The sequence below is a fragment of the Gigantopelta aegis genome, chromosome 14 (assembly GCF_016097555.1).
Source record: "Gigantopelta aegis isolate Gae_Host chromosome 14, Gae_host_genome, whole genome shotgun sequence".
NCBI classification, from domain to species: Eukaryota; Metazoa; Mollusca; class Gastropoda; order Neomphalida; family Peltospiridae; genus Gigantopelta; species Gigantopelta aegis.
Window position 1 is genome coordinate 58,616,882 of NC_054712.1, and position 25,956 is coordinate 58,642,837.

The window sequence follows — 25,956 nt, forward strand, 5'->3', positions numbered from 1 at the left end:
GTTATCATTTTGGTTCGGTTTGTTTTCTCGTGCACGGTTCGCGCAATCAACATCCGATTTGTTGTTGTTCATTTGTGATATTTTTCTTCACAGTTCGTGAACATTTTCAGTCACAATAAAGTTCAGACAAGTAAGTGTCTCAATACAAAACGTTACAAACCCTTAAAACCAATAATTTTGCTAAGTCTTACGATATCTGGAGAGGGGATACAACCAGGACAGAACAGTTGGAACATGTCCAGGAGAGGTGAAACGAGCGCACCCCAAATCTGTGAAATTTGTCGTGACATAGGCATTGTTGTGCTTCGAGCGACATCTACCGGTGACATCAGAATACTAACTTTCAAAATTATTTCAAGCAATTGGGACATGGGGATTCCCATGGTATTTATCGATATAAAACCTGCTTTTTCACTCCATTTGATAAAAACGTGATCTAAGTGTGTTACAGGTTTGTAGATTAACCAAATTATAATTTATTTTCGCTGGATGGAACTAGGGTGTGCGGCTTTAAGATATAAACAAAAGTACACAATGGTATGCTTTCAAAAATGTAAAGGGAAACGCGTATATAAATGCATTTGATTGTTTAAGAAAAAAGTCCCATGGCTGAAATTTATGGAGTGTTGTATGTGTGTGTGTGGGGGGGGGGGGGGGGGGTGAATCCCTGTTATTATTTTATTTGCATATTGTATATTATATTTTTACATAATTATACAATTTTCATTTGTAATGAAAATAATCATATTGATGTACCAATCTGATTAAATTGAGCTCTACTGGTATAGTTATTAACCAGTGGGGCTAATTTTAATCAGACTGATTGATATACTTACCTGTGTTTGACACCTAATAGACGATCTCTGTTTAGTTTCGTGCAGGAGTGTCGTAAAACATTCATTTAGTCATTCATTTATTCGTTCATTCATTAATTCATTCAAACACAAATATACATATGTGCTTATGAATAGAAGATCAAATATTTGATATGCGCCATTATTATAAGAAGAACTTTGGTTTGTTTAACGACACCACTACAGCACACTATTTATTCATCATCGGCTATTGGATGTCAAACATTCTGTAATTGCAACACATATAGTCTTCGAGAGGAAAACCGCTATTTTTGTCTATTAGTAGCAAGGGATCTTTTATATGCACCATCACACAGACATAATAGCACATACCACGGCCTTTGATATACCAGTCGTGGAGCATTGGCTGGAGCGAAAAATAGGCCAATGGGTCCACTGACAGGGATCCACCCCAAACGGACCGCGCATCAAGCGAGCGCTTTACCACTGGGTTACGTCTCCCCCTCCCCCCATTATTATAATGACTGTGACACTTTGTCTATTTAATCATTTATATTTATACGATGTATCTCACTATGCCGATGAATTACTGTTTTGGTTTTTTGGTTTTGTTTAACGACACCACTAGAGCACATTGATTTATTAATTGTCAGCTATTGGATGTCAAACATATAATAATTTTGACAGTCACAGAGAGGAAACCCGCTACATTGTTCCATTAGTAGCAAGGGATCTTTTATATGCACCATCCGTACTGTTTTGGAGACTTTTGAATATATTGAATTCCATTAAAAACGCACAAGGCAGATTTGAAGTTTCAAAAAGAAAATTCATAAAAGAAAAATAATAATACATAAAACTGTTTTTTTTTTTTTTTTTTTGTTTTTTTTTTGGTAACTGAATGTAATAAATAACCTTACAATTATATTCAAGTGTTAGGGTGTTTGTGTGTATAGCAACATGGCACATGACAATCATATTCAAGTGTTAGGGTGTTTGTGGGTATAGCAACATGACACATGACAATCATATTCACGTGTTAGGGTTCTTGTGTGTATAGCAACATCACACATGTCAATTATATTCAAGTGTTAGGGTGTTTGTGTGTATAGCAACATCACACATGTCAATTATATTCAAGTGTCAGGGTGTTTGTGTGTATAGCAACATGACACATGTCAATCATATTCAAGTGTTAGGGTGTTTGTGTGTATAGCAACATGGCACATGACAATCATATTCAAGTGTTAGGGTGTTTGTGGGTATAGCAACATGGCACATGACAATCATATTCAAGTGTTAGGGTTTTTGTGTGTATAGCAACATCACACATGTCAATTATATTCAAGTGTTAGGGTGTTTGTGTGTATAGCAACATCACACATGTCAATTATATTCAAGTGTTAGTGTTTTTTTGTGTATAGCAACATGACACATGTCAATTACATTCAAGTGTTAGGGTTTTTGTGTGTATAGCAACATCACACATGCCAATTATATTCAAGTGTTAGGGTGTTTGTATGTATCTCAACATTACACATGTCAATTATATTCCAGTGTTAGAGTGTTTGTGTGTATAGCAACATGACACATGTCAATTATATTCAAGTGTTAGGGTTTTTGTGTGTATAGCAACATCACACATTACAAGTGTTAGGGTGTTTGTGTGTATAGCAACATCACACATGGCAATTATATTCAAGTGTTAGGGTGTTTGTGTGTATAGCAACATCACACATGGCAATTATATTCAAGTGTTAGGGTGTTTGTGTGTATAGCAACATCACACATGACAATTATATTCAAGTGTTAGGGTGTTTGTGTGTATAGCAACATCACACATGACAATTATATTCAAGTGTTAGGGTGTTTGTGCGTATAGCAACATGACACATGGCAATTATATTCAAGTGTTAGGGTGTTTGTGTGTATAGCACCATGACAATTATATTCAAATGTTAGGGTGTTTGTGTGTATAGCACCATGACAATTATATTCAAGTGTTAGGGTGTTTGTGTGTATAGCAACATGACACATAACAATTATATTCAAGTGTTAGGGTGTTTAGGGTGTTTGTGTGTATAGCAACATGACACATGCCAATTATATTCAAGTGTCAGGGTTTTTGTGTGTGTAGTAACATGACACATGACAATTATATTCAAGTGTTAGGGTGTTTGTGTGTATAGCAACATGACACATAACAATTATATTCAAGTGTTAGGGTGTTTAGGGTGTTTGTGTGTATAGCAACATGACAAATGACAATTATATTCAAGTGTTAGGGTGTTTGTGTGTATAGCAACATGACACATGTCAATTATATTCAAGTGTTAGGGTTTTTGTGTGTATAGCAACATGACACATGACAATCATATTCAAGTGTTAGGGTTTTTGTGTGTATAGCAACATGACACATGACAATCATATTCAAGTGTTAGGGTTTTTGTGTGTATAGCAACATGACACATGACAATTATATTCAAGTGTTAGGGTTTTTGTGTGTATAGCAACATGACACATGACAATTATATTCAAGTGTTAGGGTTTTTGTGTGTATAGCAACATCACACATGCCAATCTAATTAAAATTAGCTCTACTGGTTAATTACTATTAGTAGACCAGTAGTGCTAATTTTAATCAGATTGCACACATACGATGGCGATCAACAAGTGGAACTTGAGTCGTGCGTTTTCACTGGAGTTCACTATACGTTGTATAATATTTCTGTAAAATGCTTACAGTTCAGTCCATTTATTAATGATTGTGTTTTAGAAAACTAAAAGTAACGAACGATCGTCTTGCTGAAACACATACTGCTTTGAATCAACTAAATCATTCCTGCCTTCACTTGTATTTCGGCAAAGTAAATGTACAAACAACTATAGAACAACAATTTAGAATTAAAATAAAAGAAACTAAATTAAATTAAAAAGAAAAAAAAGAAAAAAGCAAGTCTAGTGTTTGAGTGGGAAGTAGTTTCACGATGTAAATAGTCCAACCCTCCGGACCTCCACTTGCATTTATTTTACCTAAGGAAGTAGTTTCACGATGTAAATAACCCAGCCCCTCCGTACCTCCAGTTGTATTCATTTCCCCTGAGGAAGTAGTTTCACGATGTAAATAACCCAGCCCCTCCGGACCTCCACTTGTATTTATTTCACCTACGGAAGTAGTTTCACGATGTAAATAACCCAACCCCTCCGGACCTCCAGTTGTATTCATTTCACCTGAGGAAGTAGTTTCACGATGTAAATAACCCAGCCCCTCCGGACCTCCACTTGTATTTATTTCACCTACGGAAGTAGTTTCACGATGTAAATAACCCAACCCTTCCGGACCTCCACTTGTATTTATTTCACCTACGGAAGTAGTTTCTCTCTCTCTCTCTCTCTCTCGCTCTCGCTCTCACTATCTCTCTCTCTCGCTCTCGCTCTCGCTCTCGCTCTCTCGCTCTCCCACACCAAATGGCCACAATGTGTCGATTCATTTCCTTTCCCATTTCCATCTGTCATTGGATACGATACTAATTGTAATTGTAAAACAAAACACAAATTAATTGTTTTCAAATAATTTTATTAACAAATTGTACACGAGAAACTGCGAGATTTGTCTCAGAGTATTCCATATGGCGTCACCCATGTCTTCTTATCATTCTATTGTTTTATTTTCTATTTTATTGTTGTTTGGTGGCATCTGTTGTACAAACCGTCAATAACTTTCGGTTAAATATGACAACTACGTCTGTATATGTTGAGTGTTGCCGGTAACGTAGAATTGTACAATGTTTTTTGTTGTTCAATACCACCACCCGCCTGTTACAACGTTCTGACAACACGTGTTTATAGATCAATAACATGTCGTTAATGGTCAATAGCATATGGTGTGAAATTCATAGCATGTGGTCACAGATCAATAATAAACGGTCATAGGTCGGGAATTAATAGGCTATAAAAGACAAATTGATTTATTGTTATAGGGGTTATCTCGCCTTTGCCAAATTTAAAATGTTTGTGAAGAAAACACATACAAACACACGCGCGTGCACATTTGCGCGCACGCGCACACACACATACAACGCATACAGACATACATACATACATACATACATACATACATACATTCATTCATTTATTCATACATTCATTCATACATTCATTCATTCATTCATACATATATACATACACACTGATGTAAAAATGGGAGGCGGCGGGAAGCAACTACAAAAAGTGTTATTATTATACTAACGAGAAGATATATAGTTCCCAAATACACACGATGATTTAAAAACAGAAACTAAATACACCATTTACATACACATATAATTAGGTATCGATATATCATCTTGGTCATATATTATAAGCATCTTTGGATGTACATTTTAAACATGAAATATAAAAAGGTGAAACCAGATCATGTGTTAAACACACGATTTTCGGACCTTTCTTGTTTGTTTTATTTTGTTGTTTTTCTTGGGGGGGGGGGGGGGGGGTCTACTTCTTCTTTTTCTCTAAGATAAATTTGGTGATTTTTCCGAGTTGAAAACTGTTCACCTGTTTTGGAAAATGGACAAATGGTTTGAAAATAAAAATTAAAGAAATAAATATAGACTGTAGTTATTAAAGAACAAATTCCTTCTGCTCCAGCTGTATCTAAAAGTCAGAGGTCAGGTTTGCTCAGAGTCGTGGTTAGCGGAGTGACAAGGAGGCACTCGCATCCACCCCCACCGGGGAAAAAGGGAAGGTTACTTTTGTTTTACCACTTCCATTGTTGTTTAGATGAAGTGAAATGTGCCCCGGTTCTCATGTTACTGCCTCTTCCCTTATATGTGTTACTTTAGGCTAGATACTGTATGGGGGGGGGGGGGGGGGGGGCTCCTAACAGACATGCATGTGTGTCACCAACATTTACCAGGCGAACATCTAGCATTCTGTAATGGGGGCTGAGGCGTAGTATTAATTTGGTGGCGTTAATACAATATGTATTACAAGTACTTGACCGAAACAAGAGTAAGCGGGCTCAATGTAAATCTAGCCTGCATACTAAATAAATGGGGATCATTACGAATCTTCCCTCAGTATTAAGCTTGGTACACACCTACTGATTAACGCTGACTCAACAGCCTAGTGGTGTTGGTGTTAATCGGTAAGTGTGTCGGGGCAAAGACGCGACAGTCGCCTCTAATCTCCCATTTTGCCCTGATTACACTGTCGCGTCAGTTGGTGTGTGCATGTGCACGTGTTCATACTACAGCAGACTCGACGGTCGCGTCAGTTGGGGTGTGCATGTGCACGTGTTCATACTACAGCAGACTCGACTGTCGCGTCAGTTGGTGTGTGCATGTGCACGTGTTCATACTACAGCAGACTCGACAGTCGCGTCAGTGTTAATCGTAAGGTGTGCGCCAAGCTTTAGATATCCTCACGACGAATAATGACGTGGATCCAAGAAGCAACCACACGGTCAAATAACTTTAGTCTGATATCTTCTGTCTGTTTTGTTTTTTCCATCACTCTGGGAATCGACCAAATTGACCGGTATAACCAAACGTCTCGCGTCGGGTCGTGGCGTCGAAGTGCACAGAACATCGTCAAAATCTGCTACATCATGGTCGTATTTTGAACCAGTCGCGTGGCGGGAAGGGTTGGGTGGAAGGTCTATAGATGACGGGTCGCTCGTACTGTTACCGTTCTGTAAGGGTTCTCTAGCTGAACAAAACAAAAATAAACAAAAATTAAATATATTTTTTTATTATTATTATTTAACAATTTAGAATAGATCATCCAACGTAATTTTCGTACTGTTGCGCGCAATTCTTCGATATTCTTATACATGTATAAGGAAGGAAATGTTTTATTTAAGGACGCACTCAACACATTTTATTTACGGTTATATGGCGTCAGACATATGGTTAAGGACCACACAGATATATAGAAAGGAAACCCGCTGTCGATTAGCAGCAAGGGATCTTTTATATGCACCATCCCACAGACAGTATAGTACATACCACAGCCTTTGTTACATCAGTTGTGGAGCACTAGCTGGAACTATACATGTATAAAGAAAGCTGGGACTTTTGTCGGTCCAGGGTCGATCCCCGTCGGTGGACATAGTGGGCTATTTCTCGTTCCAGCTAGTGCACCACGAGTGGTGTATCAAAGGCCGTAATATGCGCTATCCTGTCTGTGGGATTGTGCATATAAAAGATCCCTTGTTATTAATAGAAAAATGTAGCGGGTTTCATCTCTAAGACTATATGTTAAAATGACCAAATTTGACATACAATAACCGATGATTACTAAATCAATGTGCACTAGTGATGTTGTTAAACAAAATAAACTTTAAACTTTGTCTAAATATCAGGTTCGGTGGAATCCTTACATCCCTACATTAACACAAAATTTAATGTTGAGAATTTAACATTTGATAATAAATTAATTAATTACATAATTGAACTACATTTCATTCTAATAAAGGTCTAGTCTTGTTTTTATATCTGTCATGACCAAGGGCTTTGACAACTATAACTTATACACACATTGGGTCTCTCTTGCATGTGTAATATCAAGAATCCATTCGTTTATTATTACAAAATGCGAAAATTTAGGGTTGAAGTTTGTGTTGTTTAACGACACCACTAGAGCAAATTGATTATTTAATCATCGGCTTTTATATGTCAGTTTGAAACTGACGTAATTTCAGAGGAAATTAGCTACATTGATCAGAAAGCATTATATGCACTTCCCCACAAACAGGATAGCACAAACCACATCCGTTGATATACTAGTCGTGGAGCACTGATAGGGACGGGGGGAAGCAAAATACAAATGTTCGAGCATTAAAGGTACACGGCATTTAAAATAGTGTATGCTGATTAATTATACAATGCACCCTAAACGTGTTAAGGGCGGCATTTAGCTCAGTTGGTTGAGCACTCGCTTGGGGTGCTTGTGTCTCAAGATCGACGGATCCATTCAGCTGATTGGGGTTTTCTCGTTCCATCCAGTGCACCGTGGTATGTGCTTTCCTGTCTGTGGGAAAGTGCATATAAAAGATTCCTTGCTGCAATAGGAAAAATGTGGCGGGTTTCCTCTGATGACCACGTGTCAGAATTACCAAATATTTGACATACAATAGCCGATGTGCTCTAGTTGTGTCGTTAAAGAAAACAGAGTTTAATTATAGGTGTTAAACACATCAAACTTTAAGTTGTTTTACACACAGTATCTTATTGTCTGTGGTAAGGTAGATAACTATACAAGTTGATAAAGTCAAAAGAACAAAAGTTATCTTTCATAGTTAAAATCTCTCATTGTGTGCGTGCGTGGGTTTCTTTCATAAACCCTTTCCTTCTCTCTGACACCCCCTCCCCCCCCCCCCCCCCCCCCCCCGTGCCTCTTGTGTACCGTATCTCTATAACATATTCTATAACCAGAAAACATAAACTTACCTTAACTCGTTTAATATATAACTAACAGTTTGGGGGGTTTTCGTTTGGAGCTGGGGGCTTTTGTTGGGTTTTTTCATTTTCATTACTTGTTTACTTCAACATTTTAAGTTCAGTTTCAGGCATGATTTTTTACCGTTTGTTTAAATTTTATTTTGTACCTTATTTATTTTTTGCTTCCTAGATATTTGCTGTACGAACTTTCACCTTCTTACGCTCGTCTTAACTCATCGAACACACATAAACACAATATAATGATTCGTGTACAGTACGAACGGAGAAATAGTGTGATGTGATTTTCACATAAAGCTGTCTACGTTGATCAGTCTGTAGTTGGGCTATATTTCGTACCAGGTTCATTTGTCAGGCACCGATGTTTGCGTCGTCTCACAAAAACCATGACCACAGTGATGATGACGGCGATAGCCACAACCGACGAGACACCCACTCCAGCAGCAAGTGGCAGAGAAACCTGGTCTGATGACCCTGAAAAAACAATAATATTACAAATCGTATTGCCGTAATAAACTAGTCCAGCATAATTTATTAACTATCTTGGACAGATGTCACTGGTGTAATACCTCATATCAAGGGTTTATCATTATAGAATGTTTAGAATGGGAGGATGTATAATAATCGTCCTCGGAAACATCCATTCGATGTCGTATTGTCCACGTTCAGCCAGCGAACGTTTCGCTAACGTTCGCGAACTATTTGATTCGTTCCCGACGTGGCCATTTGGTTTAACGCGAAGCGCATAAACCAGTCTGGCGGGCGTTTTTCTGCTCGGTCTGGCCGAACGCAGCCCCGGTAGCTATTAATTCATCTGTATAATCATTAATTTATTCAATTATTGCTCCATTAACTATTTAACTGATTCAAGAAGTGTGTTAACGGCATATATGTCGGAAGCGGAAGCCCACCACCCCACCCCCACCCACGCCCTCCGCATTTCTGAGGATAATGCATCCTCCCTCAGTTGAAAAGCGAATTAATATATTACTGGCCTGGCCATTTGCTGGCCATTCTATGAAAGGTTAGTTTGAGTTCGGCTGATCCTTGAAGAAAAGGCTGTAGCAGTTATTGTTTGTGATCGGCTGTTGCGTGCGACATGTGTTTCTTTTCTACTCTCTCTTTTTTGTCTCCAAGCTTAAACATCGATTTTCATATTTTATAATCGGGTATACATTTAATAACAGTTTTGAAATATGCATTTGGTTCAATAACAAAATGACTCTATTGTAAAAAAAAATGTATGCCAAATTTATTTTTAAAATCAACAATTCCAAGACTTGTATTGGCCTACAACACATATGAGAACGTTTTTGAAAATGTATTAATCATGTTTGACAAAATGTTATGCTGACAATGTCGACATGAATTATTTAGGATTGTGAGCAATGTTATACTGTATACTGCACCATTTGACATCCTCGTCCTTTGATTTCATTTGGTTTGATCAGCAACACTAATCATGTTATGAACTTATGATCGCCCATAGGAGCCTGTTAAAGGGACTGTCCTGAGTTTGCAGCCATTGTAAGATGTTTGCGATAAATAGCCTTGTTGGCGACTACTATTTCATACTAAATACATTTTCTTGTTTAGAATACCAGTGTTTATATCGAATGTGTTTGCGGTCGTATACTAATGTGTGTAGCACTCAGTTTTTACTTTAATTCGTGATATATATTTTTCCGTACGTACGAAATTACTGGGAGGTAAAATCCGGTTTGGGCTACTACAAGCATTAGGACAACAACAAACACCTTGTAAATACAGACACTGATATTTTATATAAGAAATGTATTTCATTTGTATGTTACGTCATCGAAACGGCTCTGTTGGTCGGAAACATTTTACAATGGTTGTAAACTCAGGACTGTCCATTTAACAATGCCAATAGTAACTATCGAACACTCTTCGAAGTAGTCAGACTAAGCCCACAGCTAAAACTCATGGGAAATGTGTGTGTGGCACGGATAACCACAATAAATTAGTAGGAGAGACAAGGACTGGGATCTGGAGGTGGACAGTGAAAGAAGTTGACAGATAAGATAAAGACAAGGGGGCAGTGGGATAAAATAGTTTTTATATATTTGAATAGAACACTGTTCATAAAGAATCCATTTCAACAACATCAACATAACTGTTCCTTGTTCAGCGACAGCGAGCGAAGCTAACGTTCGCTGACTAGTTGACAGTTTATTGAACGTTTTGTTTGTTCAGTCTGGCTGAACTCGGTCCTAGTACTCACTGTGACATATGTCTTCGTCGCGTCCGTCTACGCAGTCTCGGTACCCATCACACAGGAAGTCGGGAGGCAGACATCTTCCGTCCGCACATCGGAAGTGTTCCCTGGCGCTGCAAGCTAAAACAAAACATTTCATTGGCTAAGTCCGTGTTTATTAGTTTCCCTCCTTTTTGTACGAAAGGTATAGACGAGTTCCAGTAGAAAATTATCAGTTGGCCTCAGACCACAATTAATTTCGCTATATGTTTCTATATAGCCTTAGTGGCTATAACATTTTTATTAATATCAGCAGGCCCGTGAAGTTTTGTATGTACCTTTGCCTGCATGGGGGACACATACCCTGAAAAGGACAACCCCTGTTGTCCAGCTCTTTCTCCCAGCATATTGGTTTAAACAGACACACCCTCTAAACCAAGCCGCAGTACACCCATTTTACACAAAAAGCACTACTTTTGCATGGGCCGGAATTACCACAAACAAGTCTTCAATGTCAACAAGTTACACATGTTTACAAACTACATGCTATCCCCTGTCACTTCAGTCAAACAGTTGCCACTTCATGAATAATCACAGTCAAATAGCAGACTACTTGCGCGGTCAAATTTCCGGATTTTGGACAACCAAATGGAAAGATAACTGTAATCTGAGGCCAGTTCTCAAAAGTGTTTCATCTTGCTTATGGATAGTTTTGGTTTCTATACAAGTTCACAATCTGTTTCGATTTGGAACAAAACTACTTTCACTTAATGGCATGGTAAATCTGGTTAAAACTTCAGTAACTTAAGTTACTTCATTAAAAACATTTCACGTCGTGTAATCACAAGAAATCATTTAGGTATGTAATAATCTAATACTGTTTTCCGGTAATCCCCAACCCAAAATGTTACGATATTATCTGGAGACGAATAGGCTACATGCTTATGATGACCATGTTCAGTTGAAGCGTTCTGAACTATAGAACACCATGGCAATTCAACAGGATGAAACTCTGAAAGGAATTTATGAAAACATCGCAGTTAAGTGTCAAAATTCAGGCGTGGTTCTGTAGACATTAGGATAAACAAGATCCATGTGGCCTAAATCATTGAATATTCTAAGCAACATGCTGCATATAGTATATAAGGAAATAACCCGCAGTACAAATACAATATGTTTTAAGGCCATGTTGCCTTTATGTCATACCCATCTTGGTCTATGTACCTTAATTTTTTGGTTTGGTTTTGTTTGTTGTTGGTGGTGGTGGGTTTTTTGTTGGGATATTTTTTTTTTCTGTTGTTTTTGTGAAAACTCTCATAATGTCCGTTTACTACCTCCAAAAGCTTGGGCTACAATTATATATATATTTAAAGAAAGTTTATTAGCCTCAGAAACAAACTTGGTAGCGCCAGGGTTCCTTAAATTGATTGTAGTAATATATTTAAACAAACATTGGCAGAAACTAGGAATTGTTATGGAAGGCGTCACCCTTTCTTTTACACGTGTTATGAGGTGGCAGACAAGCATGAAAGGTTGTACAGATAAAAAGAAGTAAGATTCGGGGGGCATGCCCCTGCCTCTCCCTCCCCATTCACACACACACACACACACACACACACACACACACACACACACACACACACTGATACGCACACACTGATACACACACACGCACACACACACACCTGGGTACACCAGTGATAGAAATACAGAATAGTTAATACATGAACACACAAAAGACCAAATGCACATACGACAAGAGAGATGGACGGGAACACAGATGTGCCGCGCACACAGTTTGTACTGGTCTGGGTTGTCCTGGCAGAAGCTGAGAGCTCTGGGATATCTGGCTTGATGCATGGTGCCGGACTGTCGGGAAATCATCCTGAAGTAGAAAGCATTTGCATACTATCTGTAGTGATGAAATAAAGCCACACTTTGTCGTTTAGGGTACGCTATCACTCTTCCCCAATAATAACACGTGTTCCATTGCGTATACCCACTTGGTAAAAAGTTTTGTTTTGTTTAACGACACCACTAGACCACATTGATTATTAATCATCGAATATTGGATGTTAAACAGTTTGATAATTTTGACATATAGTCTAAGAGGAAACCCGCTACATTTTTTCATTAGTAGCAAGGGAAATTTTATATGCACCATCTCCACAGACAGGATAGCACATAGCACGGATTTTGATATACCAGTCGTGGTGCACTGGCTGGAACAAGAAATAGCCTAATGGGCCCACCGACGGAGATCGATCTCAAAGCGACCGCACACCAAGCGAGCGCTCTACAACTGGGCTACGTCCCGCCCTGCTTGGTAACGTGTAATGCATACGTGTGCAAGTTTTCCTTCTTTATTTCTTCGTTTGTTTCTTTCTCGTTTTTTTCTTATTTTGTAGTTTTGTAGTTATAACATTTTGGGTAGAAGGATGCAGTGTGCGAGAGTGTATTTTATTGTCGTTGTTGTTGTTGTTGTTGTCGTCATCGTTGTTGTTGTTGTCGTTGCTGTTGTTGTCGTTATTGTCGTTGTTGTTACTGTGCCCTAATCATGTTTTACAACCTCCGCTCTCTCAATTACTTTAGTCCATGTACAGTGGTGTTAGTAGGGTTGTTATGTTGTTTTATACATATCATTGTTACATTCATTATACTTGCTGGGTGGCGGTTCTTACAAAGGAATCCTGATCATATCTAGAAAGTAAACCTATATGTACGTATTACACGGTATATTATACACTATTGTACATCACGGACCACCCTCCCGGAGATTCCCTGCACATTCATTAGGTAATGAATATGGGGACATCGATCTGTTGCCGGCACGATGACAGAATAGGTCCTACAAATCTATACTAACTTCACAGTCAGGGGAGGATACCAGATGTTGTGGAAGTGAAGCCGCGACGTGTGCTCAATGGAGTATTAGTACCTGAGCCCCGTTCCACGAAGCGATCTTGGCCCTAAGATCACCGTAACTGCACAGCTAACATATGCACTTAAAGTGATCTTAGCGCTAAGGTCGCATTGTGGAACGGAGCCCAGGGCCGTACCTTGAGTAAGGTAAGTAGGGTACATTGAATAATGAACCAGAATACAGCAATGTATTGACGTAGACAAGAATGTATATTCGGGAAGTGTGTGGGGGGGGGGGGGGGGGGGGGCTTCGACATTGTCGGGGAGAGGTGTACCTACAGTGTGTAAGAGTCGTGTTATGCGGCGACAGGAACATATAAACGGTTGTGGGGAAAACATATTATATGTAATTGGGGGGGGGGGGGGGGGGAGATAGCTCGTATCGTCCCACCTCTGGCTACGTCAGAATGAGAACCGTTTAAACAAAAACAAATTCTGGGGGCGGCAACAGGCCCCTTCGTCCTTCCCTGCTAGATAAGGCCAAAGGTACAAAAATATGAGTGAGGTCGGCACCTTCTTAAATCCGGACCGCCCCTGACATTTTTATGACTAAAATTATCATGTGATAAAGTAACGTGCTAAAAGTGGCACATTTTTTAAAACGCTAAGTGCATGTATTCGGTTACTATCGGTCGATCCGTGGGGATTGATACTTCATTCCCATGGGTAAACATGATATACCCAACTGTTACAGTGATCGTCTGCTTGATCAAAGTTGCAACCTCGCATGGCCAATTAGGACATTATTTCTTTAGGGGCGGGACGCGCAGTCGGTCTGGGATCGATCCCCGTCGGTAGGCCCATTGGGCTATTTCTCGTTTCAGCCAGTGCGCCACGACTGATATATCAAAGGCCGTGGTATGTGTTTCCTGTCTGTGGGAAAGTGCATATAAAAGATCCCATGCTGCATGAAGAAAAATGTAGCGGGTTTCCAGTTGACTACAAGTCAGAATTACCAAATGTTTGACATCCAATAGCCGATGATTAATTAATCATTGTGCTCTAGTGGTGTCGTTAAACAAAACAAACTTTTCATTTCTTAAAGTGACAGACCCTAGTTTTTAAACACTAAAGAATACTGTTCACTATTAGAGACGTTTATGATCACTGAAATCAAACATTAGTTAGACTTTATTAGAGACGTTTATGATCACTGAAATCAAACATTAATTAGACTTTATTAGAGACGTTTATGATCACTGAAATCAAACATTAGTTAGACTTTATTAGAGACGTTTATGATCACTGAAATCAAACATTAATTAGATTTTATTAGAGACGTTTATGATCACTGAAATCAAACATTAATTAGATTTTATTGTTTAGATTATCCATTTCCCTACATGCGAAGTGTGTGTGTTTTTTAAATACCGGGTAACACAAAATGCATTTTTCATATTTTTAAAAACGCACGTGCGTCTGAGCGCTCGACATATTGGGTTTAATCCCGTCCAAAAGCACACTTCCCCTAGACACAACCTATTACCGACCAAGCCACCATAAGAAAATATACTACTGGATTTTTCTCAAAATGGTAAACACTGAATTTGTCTGGCACTTCCAAGTTTTTGGGTACGGAATGTTGTCTAGTTGTAAAGCATTCGCTTGATGCGCGGTCGGTCTAGGATCGATCCCCGTCGGTGGGCCCATTGGGTTATTTTTCGCTCTAGCCATTGCACCACGACTGGTATACCAAAGGCCGTGGTATGTACTATCCAATCTGTGGGATGGTGCGTATAAAAGATGCATTAGGGGAAAATGTAGCGGGTTTCCCTTGATGACTACATGTCAGAATTACCAAATGTTTGACATCTAATAGCCGATGATTAATTAATCGATGTGCTCTAGTGGTGTCGTTAGCCAAAATAAACTTTAACTTTCGAAGTTTTGGGGAAATAGGGCGCACTGTCCTATACATCTGCGCGTATAATTTTAATAAATTTGTTGTGCTATCGCTATCAAAGTTTGTTTTGTTTAACGACACCACTAAAGCATATATTTATTCATCGTCGGCTACTGGATGTCAAACATTTGGTCATTCTTAGAGAGAGGAAACCCGCTACATTTTTCCATTAATAACAAGGAATCCTTTATATGCACCATCACAGGATAGCACATTTGATATACCAGTCGTGGTGCACTGGCTGGAATAGGAAATAGTCCAATCGGCTACCGGCGAGAATCGATCCGACCGCGAATCAGCCGAGCACTTTACCACTGAGCTACTTCCCGCCTCGCCATGTTTGAATTACTTTATAAGATACACCAGTGAAATGCGAATCAGCCGAGCACTTTACCACTGGGCTACGTCCCGCCTCGCCATGTTTGAATTACTTTATAAGATACACCAGTGAAATGCGAATCAGCCGAGCACTTTACCACTGGGCTACGTCCCGCCTCGCCATGTTTGAATTACTTTATAAGATACACCAGTGAAATGCGAAACAGGCGCGCCTCGCCATGTTTGAATTACTTTGTAAGATACACCAGTGAAATGCGAATCAGGCGAGCACTTTACCACTGGGCTACGTCCCGCCTCGCCATGTTTGAATTACTTTATAAGATACACCAGTGAAATGCGAAACAGGCGCGCCTCGCCATGTTTGAATTACTTTGTAAGATACACCAGTGAAATGCGAATCAGGCGAGCACTTTACCACTGGGCTACGTCCCGCCTCGCCATGTTTGAATTACTTTGTAAGATAAACCAGTGAAATGCGAATCAGGCGAGCGCTTTACCACAGGGCTACGTCCCGCCTCGCCATGTTTGAATTACTTTGTAAGATAAACCAGTGAAATGCGAATCAGGCGAGCACTTTACCACTGGGCTACGTCCCGCCTCGCCATGTTTGAATTACTTTGTAAAATAAACCAGTGAAATGCGAATCAGGCGAACGCTTTACCACTGGGCTACGTCCCGCCTCGCCTTGTTTGAATTACTTTGTAAGATACACCAGTGAAATGCGAATCAGGCGAGTACTTTACCACTGGGCTACGTCCCGCCTCGCCATGTTTGAATTACTTTGTAAGATAAACCAGTGAAATGCGAATCAGGCGAGTACTTTACCACTGAGCTACGTCCCGCCTCGCCATGTTTGAATTACTTTGTAAGATAAACCAGTGAAATGCGAATCAGGCGAGCGCTTTACCACTGGGCTACGTTCCGCCTCGCCTTGTTTGAATTACTTTATAAGATAAACCAGTGCAATAGCAGCCCGCTTCTTGTCGGTATTAAATATTGAAATAGGCGCAATTAGGCTGTTTTTCCATTGACAGAGTTCTGCAATAAATCTGTATAACCGCGCACTTTTTAAACCTCACCTATCACTGTGCCAGACTTCCTTATCGCAGCATGCAACGTCACTGTCAATCAAAACATCGAAAGTGTGCAAATAACCATGCATACCACTCAAAACTTTATGCGATAACTTCAACATAAAATGGAGAATATTACTTTTTCCTTACACTTTTTTTTTCATTTTCTTTTTACATTTTTCGTGTGGCGTAAATAGCGAGTATAGCGAAATGATTTCGACGAATGTCGTGTGATGGTTAAATAATAATAATATACCCAAGACTATATGTTTAATATTGATGGTCTATTCTAAATGGTTAAATAATAACAATATACCCAAGACTATATGTTTAATATTGATGGTCTATTCTAAATGGTTTAATAATAAAAATATACCCGAGTCTACTGCTTTAATATTGATGGTTTATTCTAAATGGTTTAATAATAACAATATACCCGAGTCTACAGCTTTAATATTGATGGTCTATTCTAAATGGTTAAATAATAACAATATACCCGAGACTACTGCTTTAATATTGATGGTCTATTCTAAATGAGTTGCTTTAATAATGATGGTCTACTACCCCGAGACTACGATGGTCTATAATAATAACAATATACCCGAGTCTACAGCTTTAATATTGATGGTCTATTCTAAATGGTTAAATAATAACAATATACCCGAGACTACAGCTTTAATATTGATGGTCTATTCTAAATGGTTAAATAATAACAATATACCCGAGACTACTGCTTTAATATTGATGGTCTATTCTAAATGGTTTAATAATAACAATATACCCGAGTCTACAGCTTTAATATTGATGGTCTATTCTAAATGGTTAAATAATAACAATATACCCGAGACTACTGCTTTAATATTGATGGTCTATTCTAAATGGTTAAATAATAACAATATACCCAAGACTATATGTTTAATATTGATGGTCTATTCTAAATGGTTTAATAATAACAATATACCCGAGTCTACAGCTTTAATATTGATGGTCTATTCTAAATGGTTTAATAATAACAATATACCCGAGTCTACAGCTTTAATATTGATGGTCTATTCTAAATGGTTAAATAATAACAATATACCCGAGACTACTGCTTTAATATTGATGGTCTATTCTAAATGGTTAAATAATAACAATATACCCGAGACTACTGCTTTAATATTGATGGTCTATTCTAAATGGTTAAATAATAACAATATAGCCGAGACTACTGCTTTAATATTGATGGTCTATTCTAAATGGTTAAATAATAACAATATACCCGAGACTACTGCTTTAATATTGATGGTCTATTCTAAATGGTTTAATAATAACAATATACCCGAGACTACTGCTTTAATATTGATGGTCTATTCTAAATGGTTAAATAATAACAATATACCCGAGACTACTGCATTAATATTGATGGTCTATTCTAAATGGTTAAATAATAACAATATACCCGAGACTACAGCTTTAATATTGATGGTCTATTCTAAATGGTTTAATAATAACAATATACCCGAGACTACTGCTTTAATATTGATGGTCTATTCTAAATGGTTAAATAATAACAATATACCCGAGACTACTGCATTAATATTGATGGTTTATTCTATTACCCTCCTGGTGAAGATATAGCCAGGTGTGTATTACAAACTGTATTTTGATTTGTCAACAGGGAACAGAGTCCATTTCGACTGGTTGGACAGCGACCTTATTAGCATAACGAGACTATTTTTTTCATTCATAATTAATGTCAAGGTCAGTAACATCCCAGAACCTTTACTACAAATGTCATTCACCGATTCAGCAATGTCATTCAGAGAAAGTTAAAATTTAATATTTGTGTTATTTAACGACACCACTAGAGCACATTGGTTTATTAATCTGACACGTAGTGTTCGGAGAAAGCCTGCTCCGTTCCCCATTGAAAGTAGCCTAGTGCCCAGGGACAGCGTGATAGAACCCTAAACTGTACCAAAACAAAGTTAAATGAAATATATATGGGATTGTTCATAGATGGTGCATGATTCTTGAAAATGGATACCTGGTAATCTTTTTGTGACTGGTTGATTCTCAACTGTTTAACGACTACAATATGATTGTGGTACGTCATGTTGTTGGGGGGGGGGGGGGGGGGGGGGGGTGTAATTAAGTTTTGGGTGGGTGTTTTGGGTTTTTGTTTGTTTGTTGTTATTGTTATTGGTGGTTTTGTGAGGGTTTCCTTCTTGTTGTTCTTAAATAGGGGAGTGTTCGCAAATAGCTTACAAAGATACATGTATATAATATTACTTCTTTACGGCCCACTGTAACCATAAAACACTGTGAAATCGCCGCATTTGTCAGGTTGCCTAATCCGTAGCAATATCCTGAAGGGTTATCATATCAAAGAACTATGTTAATTCGTTACAACTTTGTGACGTGATACAAAAGTGATTATTTATGTACATAGACTTTAAAATAGAAATATTCGTCAAATATGTGTCTATTGCTGTAATGAAATGAACAATGCATGTTACAGGGATTAAACAGGTACGAAATAAATCACAAAACCCTGATCCACCACAGTTAATGCCCTTGTTTTACATCTAAACCCAGTGTAATAAAACGACGGGGTCGTCTACATCCCACCCACCCCCACCCCCACCCCTCGAGTGCAGTTCATCTCAGTGCATGACACGGGTTGCAACATGTTTACCGAGGTTTTGTTTGAAAGTATGTTTGTCTTGTATGTTCTTTGTGTGGGAGTACGTGCGTGTATGTGTGTGTGGTTTTGTTTGTTTGTATGTTTGCCTTGTATGTTCTTTGTGTGTGAATACGTGCGTGTATGTGTGTGAGGTTTTGTTTGTTTGTTTGTATGTTTGTCATGTATGTTCTTTGTGTGTGAGTACGTGCGTGTATGTGTGTGTGGTTTTGTTTGTATGTTTGCCTTGTATGTTCTTTGTGTGTGAGTACGTGCGTGTATGTGTGTGTGGTTTTGTTTGTTTGTATGTTTGCCTTGTATGTTCTTTGTGTGTGAGTATGTGCGTGTATGTGTGTGTGGTTTTGTTTGTTTGTATGTTGCCTTGTATGTTCTTTGTGTGTGAATACGTGCGTGTATGTGTGTGTGGTTTTGTTTGTTTGTATGTTGTCTTGTATGTTCTTTGTGTGTGAGTATGTGCGTGTATGTGTGTGTGGTTTTGTTTGTTTGTATGTTGCCTTGTATGTTCTTTGTGTGTGAGTACGTGCGTGTATGTGTGTGTGGTTTTGTTTGTTTGTATGTTTGACTTGTATGTTCTTTGTGTGTGAGTACGTGCGTGTATGTGTGTGTGGTTTTGTTTGTTTGTATGTTGCCTTGTATGTTCTTTGTGTGTGAGTACGTGCGTCGATGTGTGTGAGGTTTTGTTTGTTTGTTTGTATGTATGTTTGTCTTGTATGTTCTTTGTGTGTGAGTACGTGCGTGTATGTGTGTGTGGTTTTGTTTGTTTGTTTGTATGTTTGTTTTGTATGTTCTTTGTGTGTGAGTACGTGCGTGTATGTGTGTGTGGTTTTGTTTGTTTGTTTGTTTGCCTTGTATGTTCTTTGTGTGTGAGTATGTGCGTGTATGTGTGTGTGGTTTTGTTTGTTTGTATGTTGCCTTGTATGTTCTTTGTGTGTGAATACGTGCGTGTATGTGTGTGTGGTTTTGTTTGTTTGTATGTTGTCTTGTATGTTCTTTGTGTGTGAGTATGTGCGTGTATGTGTGTGTGGTTTTGTTTGTTTGTATGTTGCCTTGTATGTTCTTTGTGTGTGAGTACGTGCGTGTATGTGTGTGTGGTTTTGTTTGTATGTTTGCCTTGTATGTTCTTTGTGTGTGAGTACGTGCGTGTATGTGTGTGTGGTTTTGTTTGTTTGTATGTTTGCCTTGTATGTTCTTTGTGTGTGAGTATGTGCGTGTATGTGTGTGTGGTTTTGTTTGTTTGTATGTTGCCTTGTATGTTCTTTGTGTGTGAATACGTGCGTGTATGTGTGTGTGGTTTTGTTTGTTTGTATGTTGTCTTGTATGTTCTTTGTGTGTGAGTATGTTCTTATGTGTGTGTGGTTTTGTTTGTTTGTATGTTGCCTTGTATGTTCTTTGTGTGTGAGTACGTTGTATGTGTGTGTGGTTTTGTTTGTATGTATGTTTGACTTGTATGTTCTTTGTGTGTGAGTACGTGCGTGTATGTGTGTGTGGTTTTGTTTGTTTGTATGTTGCCTTGTATGTTCTTTGTGTGTGAGTACGTGCGTCGATGTGTGTCGTTGTTTGTTGTATGTTTGTTTGTGTTTGTTTGTGTAGTATGTTTGTCGTGCGTGTGTGAGTACGTGCGTGTGTGTGTGTGGTTTTGTTTGTTTGTTTGTATGTTTGTCTTGTATGTTCTTTGTGTGTGAGTACGTGCGTGTATGTGTGTGTGGTTTTGTTTGTTTGTTTGTATGTTTGTCTTGTATGTTCTTTGTGTGTGAGTACGTGCGTGTATGTGTGTGTGGTTTTGTTTGTTTGTATGTTTGTCTTGTATGATCTTTGTGTGTGAGCACGTGCGTTTATGTGTGTGGTTTTGTTTGGTTTTTGTTTTTGTTTGCTATTGCGAGGTGAGGTTTCTTTGCGGTGTTTGTTTGTTTTATATTTATTTTTATTTTATTTTTTTTTTTTTTTTTGTTGGGGGGGGGGGGGGGGTTGCGTGTTTAAGGAGTTCGTTTTTGTTTGTTTGCATGTTGATGTTGTTTGGGGGTTTTGTGGGTGGGTGTGATGGAAATGACGAATACAGTACACATTCTTTTGTGTATTTCTTAGAACCTTAACCGGCCTCGGTGGCGTCGTGATTAGGCCATCGGTCTACAGGCTGGTAGATACTGGGTTCGGATCCCAGTCGAGGCATAGGATTTTTAATCCAGATACCGACTCCAAATCCTGAATGGGTAGATGTAAACCACTTGCACCGACCAGTGATCCATAACTGGTTCAACAAAGGCCATGGTCTGTGCTATCCTGTCTGTGGGAAGCGCAAATAAAAGATCCCTTGCTGTCTGTCGTAAAAGAGTAGAATATGTGGCAACAGCGGGTTTCCTCTAAAGAAAACCAGTGTCAGAATGACCATAATTATGTTTGACGTCCAATGGCCGATGATAAGATAAAACCAGTGTCAGAATGACCATAATTATATTTGACATCCAATGGCCGATGATAAGATAAAACCAGTGTCAGAATAACCATATGTTTGACGTCCAATAGCCGATGATAAGATAAAACCAGTGTCAGAATGACCATATGTTTGACGTCCAATGGCCGATAATAAGATAAAACCAGTGTCAGAATTACCATATGTTTGACGTCCAATGGCCGATGATATGATTAAAAAAAATCAATGTGCTCTAAACAAACTTTACTTTGTTAGAAACTGAAACTGATTCTAATAACAACGATGTGTAGGCTAATAACAACGATGTGTAGGCTAATAACAACGATGTGTAGGCTAATAAAATTGTATGAATACATTTGAAATATCCAAAAGGTTTTGTTGTGTTGTTGTTGTTGATTTTTGTTTATTAAGTTTTTTGCGTCTATTCTGTCTTTCTCCTTAATTTTGTCATCATCATCTTCGTCTTCTTTTTTAACAGTAGTTATTTTTCAGGAAAACAAAGATTGTATATCATGCCGCTGTTATGTAATACCACAGACAGTGTCAGGTCATAGTAACTATGTAACTCAGCGTCGCTGCAAACAACACACAAGTGTTGCGAACTATTCCAATAAACTCGACTGGTTTCGGTGTCGCTGAATAAACCGATTTCTGTTACTGTCGATAGGTCGTTACGTAACAGACGAAACACATTACGGCTTTTCCAAAATACAAATAAATAAATAAATAAATAAATAAATATGTAAATATAACAAAACATAACAAAACACAAAACAACACGACACGACACGACACGAGACACAAAACACAAAATATTGCATCATAACACAATACAATATAACACAACATCAAATAAGAAAACACAACACAACAACACAACGTAACATAAAATTATACATTAAACCATTTGTCTTTAAAAAATAAATAATAAGTTGGGTTTTTTTAAATAATAATAAAATGTATTTGAGAATCTTTAGAGGATGCTCGACTGAATTGGCGCTTTCAATTCAGGTGAACACTACATAACGCAAGCATCGGGAGCGAGAGAGGCAGCTGTCGTTACCCCCAGTTAAAAATCAAATTAACATATACATGTATAGCTGCTACCCTCCCAGTCACTGTTATATTCCGAAATCTATACATATGAATGTTGCCAACAAGTTTGCTGTGTTTGTGCAACTCATCTGTTTCTGACAGTCGTATCAAAAGGCAAACCAAGGAAATATTTTTGGGGGTGACACTACCAAATTTGTTTCTGGGGTTAATAAACTTTATTTAAAAAAAAATAATAATAAATAAATAAAATTGGGGTGAGTCGCGTCAAGGTGCAACTTTTGAAAAAGTCACAATAAAAGTTTGACATTTGTTAAATGTAAATTGTAAACAAATTGTTAAAAAAAAAGTGCACTTAAAAAATAAATGGGGAGGGGCATGTCCTCCTGGTTGCCTCCCTCGGATCCGCCCTTTGATATCTATCTGCCGATAGTCAATTTAACAAATGTTGTGGATTCGCCGATTTTATCAGATTTATTATGCTATGAAAACAGGAATCATGTATTGAACGCGGTAACAGGTCGTTTCGTCCTTATTTACTACACATGTAGTTCACCCGAATCCTTTTGACCAGGGTCGATTCGTACCTGTAACGGAGTCGTTTCGCCCCATTACATGTTTTGTTTCGTCCTAATTTTAGTTTGTTAATAAAGTACATTTATTCATTGATGTATCCTATATTCATAGATTGAACACGACTTCGTTTACCCGGCGCACAAACACATTAAAAACTCGATTTTTCCGATTATGTCAATATGTGTGGAATCGATTAATTAGCAATTATTTGTCATAAATAAATGTAAAAATGGCGAAATAAGGCACTTGTAAGTATCATATTGCACTTTTAAAAACCACTGACTCGATTTTCAGAGGTAGGCCTACATACGTTTTCGGTTTCGAACAAAATAGATTTTGAGCAAGAACTATACACAACAGGAAAACCAAAAACACACTGGATTTGGCAAACTTTACAATTTTAGTAAAAACTTATAAATAATACATAATTAATTGACACTAGTTTTTAAACACTACGACGTATTGTCCACTATTAAAGTCGTTTTTGAAATTTTAAATTAGAAGTACTTGCATTTTATTATTTAAGATAATAATTTTCGTACACCTGAAGTGGTTCTGGTCATGCAGGTTTTTGAAATATCACGAAATGCACTTTTCCATAATTCTGAAAACGCACGTTCGTCCAAGAGGTAATGGTTAACAAGACAAGGTCTAGTTATTTTTTGACGGTATTTCCCTACTTAAACATCACATAATTTTGTTTTTCTTTGTTATAACCTTGTCCAGATGTATGGCAGGTTTGTAGATTAACTAAACTTAGTGGCCATTTTCACGAGCTGAAACTAGGGTCTGCTTGTATAAGGTAACAATTAAACAAGTTGTAATAGCAGAAAATATTTTACACTTCCTATGACCTAGAATCAGTGACTTAAAGTCTACAATTAAACAAAACAACTACTATACAAATTATTAAAGAAGTTTACTTACAATATTAGCACTGCCTTGCGTGGATGGTAGATAGACAGTTGTCAAATGTGGTGACTCCTAAGATTTATAAAGGAACGTCGACAAGCTGTCATCTGCTGGGAATTCTACACACACGTGAATTCTGTCAAGTTAAAATTTACCTGGCGTTTTCTTAGGTAGCCTACTCCTCATTAAGTTACCTGGTACAGAAATAAACGTCAGATTTCTTTGTCACGGGTTTTGATGCATACTGCTTCTTATTAAGCGTTCATATTATGCAAAGTTCTTCGCTTTCGTGTTAATATTCATAGTTGAAGCATCAGCTGTGCGTTGTGGACTACTCAAGACAACAAAAAACGACCCGATGGTCTCAGCTATCTCACCCTACTAAGCTGGGTATAGTCTTGTTCAGCCCCAAGTTCAGCCAGCAAACGTTTCGCTAACATTCGCGATCTATTTTTATTGGTTCCCGACGTGGCCATTTGGTTTACGGTCAAGCGCACAAACCAGTCTAGCGGACGTTTTTCTGCTCGGTCTGACTGAACGCAGCCCTGAACAACCTGTTTCAGTTTTAATTATTAATGTTCTTACACATCCGAAGGTGAGAACATTAACCGTTATTTATGATATCACACGAAAATAGCAACTGAAACTGATAGCTTTTTTCACGTATAAGATAACTGAAACTAATTGTTCTATGACGCATAAGTTAACTCCAATCCCAAGTGCTGTAAATGAGTTTTAGTTGGAAAAGACGGGGTTTTTTTTATCAACTGGTTTTTTGAAGATATGTAAGAACCATAATACTACATTCGAGTCCGTTAGATATCATTTATTTTACAACTCAATGGTTAATGACGTATCCAACTGGCGTTCGCTCATAAGATATATGTTAAATGCAATAACTCGTAAAATAAGTGGTAACTAACGGCCACTCGTTGTATTATCTATGTAAACAGCTTAAACAGCCCTTTTATGTCAAACACTAATATTACCTACTGATTAAAGAACATGTTGATGTGTTGAACGAAAATTCCTTTATTTTATTACATCAAACTGTAATTGTTTTTGTAAATAGACTTTAGTTTGTAAGACAATATCGTAGTCAAAGATAATGAATTGATTACAGTCTATACAGCACTGTTTACAATTATACACTGATTTGTATTGTGTTCCCCTGAGGGAGTTTGAAGTTTTTAGACGAAACGTTGGGACTTTTAGATAGTTTTTAAGACAATTTTAATATATATCTTGTTTACAATTATGTACTGTGTACACATGTATACCTTATTTTCTTTTTATTTATTTTTATGGAATGCGATCTGTTGCTGCTCAGTTTTGTTTTGTTTTGCTTTTGTTCGAGGTTTTTTTTATTGTTGTTTTTGTTTGTTCTTTTTTCTTTTCCGACTGTTGAAATGAATGAAGAAAAGAACTAATGTACAGAAGGGCAAAATAATAAATAGTTTATTACAAATAGGACTACTCGCTAGTTCTGTTATTTATTTAATTCGGTAGCCTATTTATTTAAAATTAGGCCGTAGAAAGGGAGAGGGTGGTGAGAAAAGGTCATATTCTCC

At 37.9% G+C, this 25,956-nt stretch overlaps 2 protein-coding genes across 6 annotated transcripts in view; one reads left to right on the forward strand and one right to left on the reverse strand.

Moving 5' to 3' along the window:
- Positions 1–4,375: 4,375 nt before the first annotated feature.
- On the reverse strand, positions 4,376–25,714 carry LOC121388177. Its single transcript, XM_041519430.1, has 5 exons — positions 24,401–25,714; positions 12,248–12,378; positions 10,521–10,634; positions 8,615–8,749; positions 4,376–6,524 (listed from the first exon to the last, which is right to left on the reverse strand). Exons 2-5 carry the CDS (start codon positions 12,375–12,377, stop codon positions 6,280–6,282), a joined length of 624 nt encoding a protein of 207 aa, XP_041375364.1. The 5' UTR covers position 12,378; positions 24,401–25,714; the 3' UTR covers positions 4,376–6,279.
- The window catches only part of LOC121388178 (transmembrane protein 208-like), a 28,060-nt gene continuing 15,482 nt past the window's right edge, over positions 13,379–25,956 (forward strand). For all 5 annotated transcript variants that reach the window (XM_041519437.1, XM_041519439.1, XM_041519434.1 and 2 more), the window contains exon 1: positions 13,379–13,562. The gene's annotated coding sequence lies outside the window, so the exon portion shown is untranslated. The remainder of the gene's footprint in view (positions 13,563–25,956) is intronic.

What these genes read in the sequence shown, in the direction of transcription:
- LOC121388177 (XM_041519430.1), bottom strand. Translation starts at nt 12,377, where the DNA reads ATGATTTCCCGACAGTCCGGCACCATGCATCAAGCCAGATATCCCAGA. An exon ending in TCCCGTCCATCTCTCTTGTC is followed by an intron (nt 10,635 to 12,247) that starts GTATGTGCATTT and finishes GTTTTGTTTTAG; the next exon opens with CTTGCAGCGCCAGGGAACAC. An exon ending in GTGCCTGACAAATGAACCTG is followed by an intron (nt 6,525 to 8,614) that starts GTACGAAATATA and finishes TGTTTTGTTCAG; the next exon opens with CTAGAGAACCCTTACAGAAC.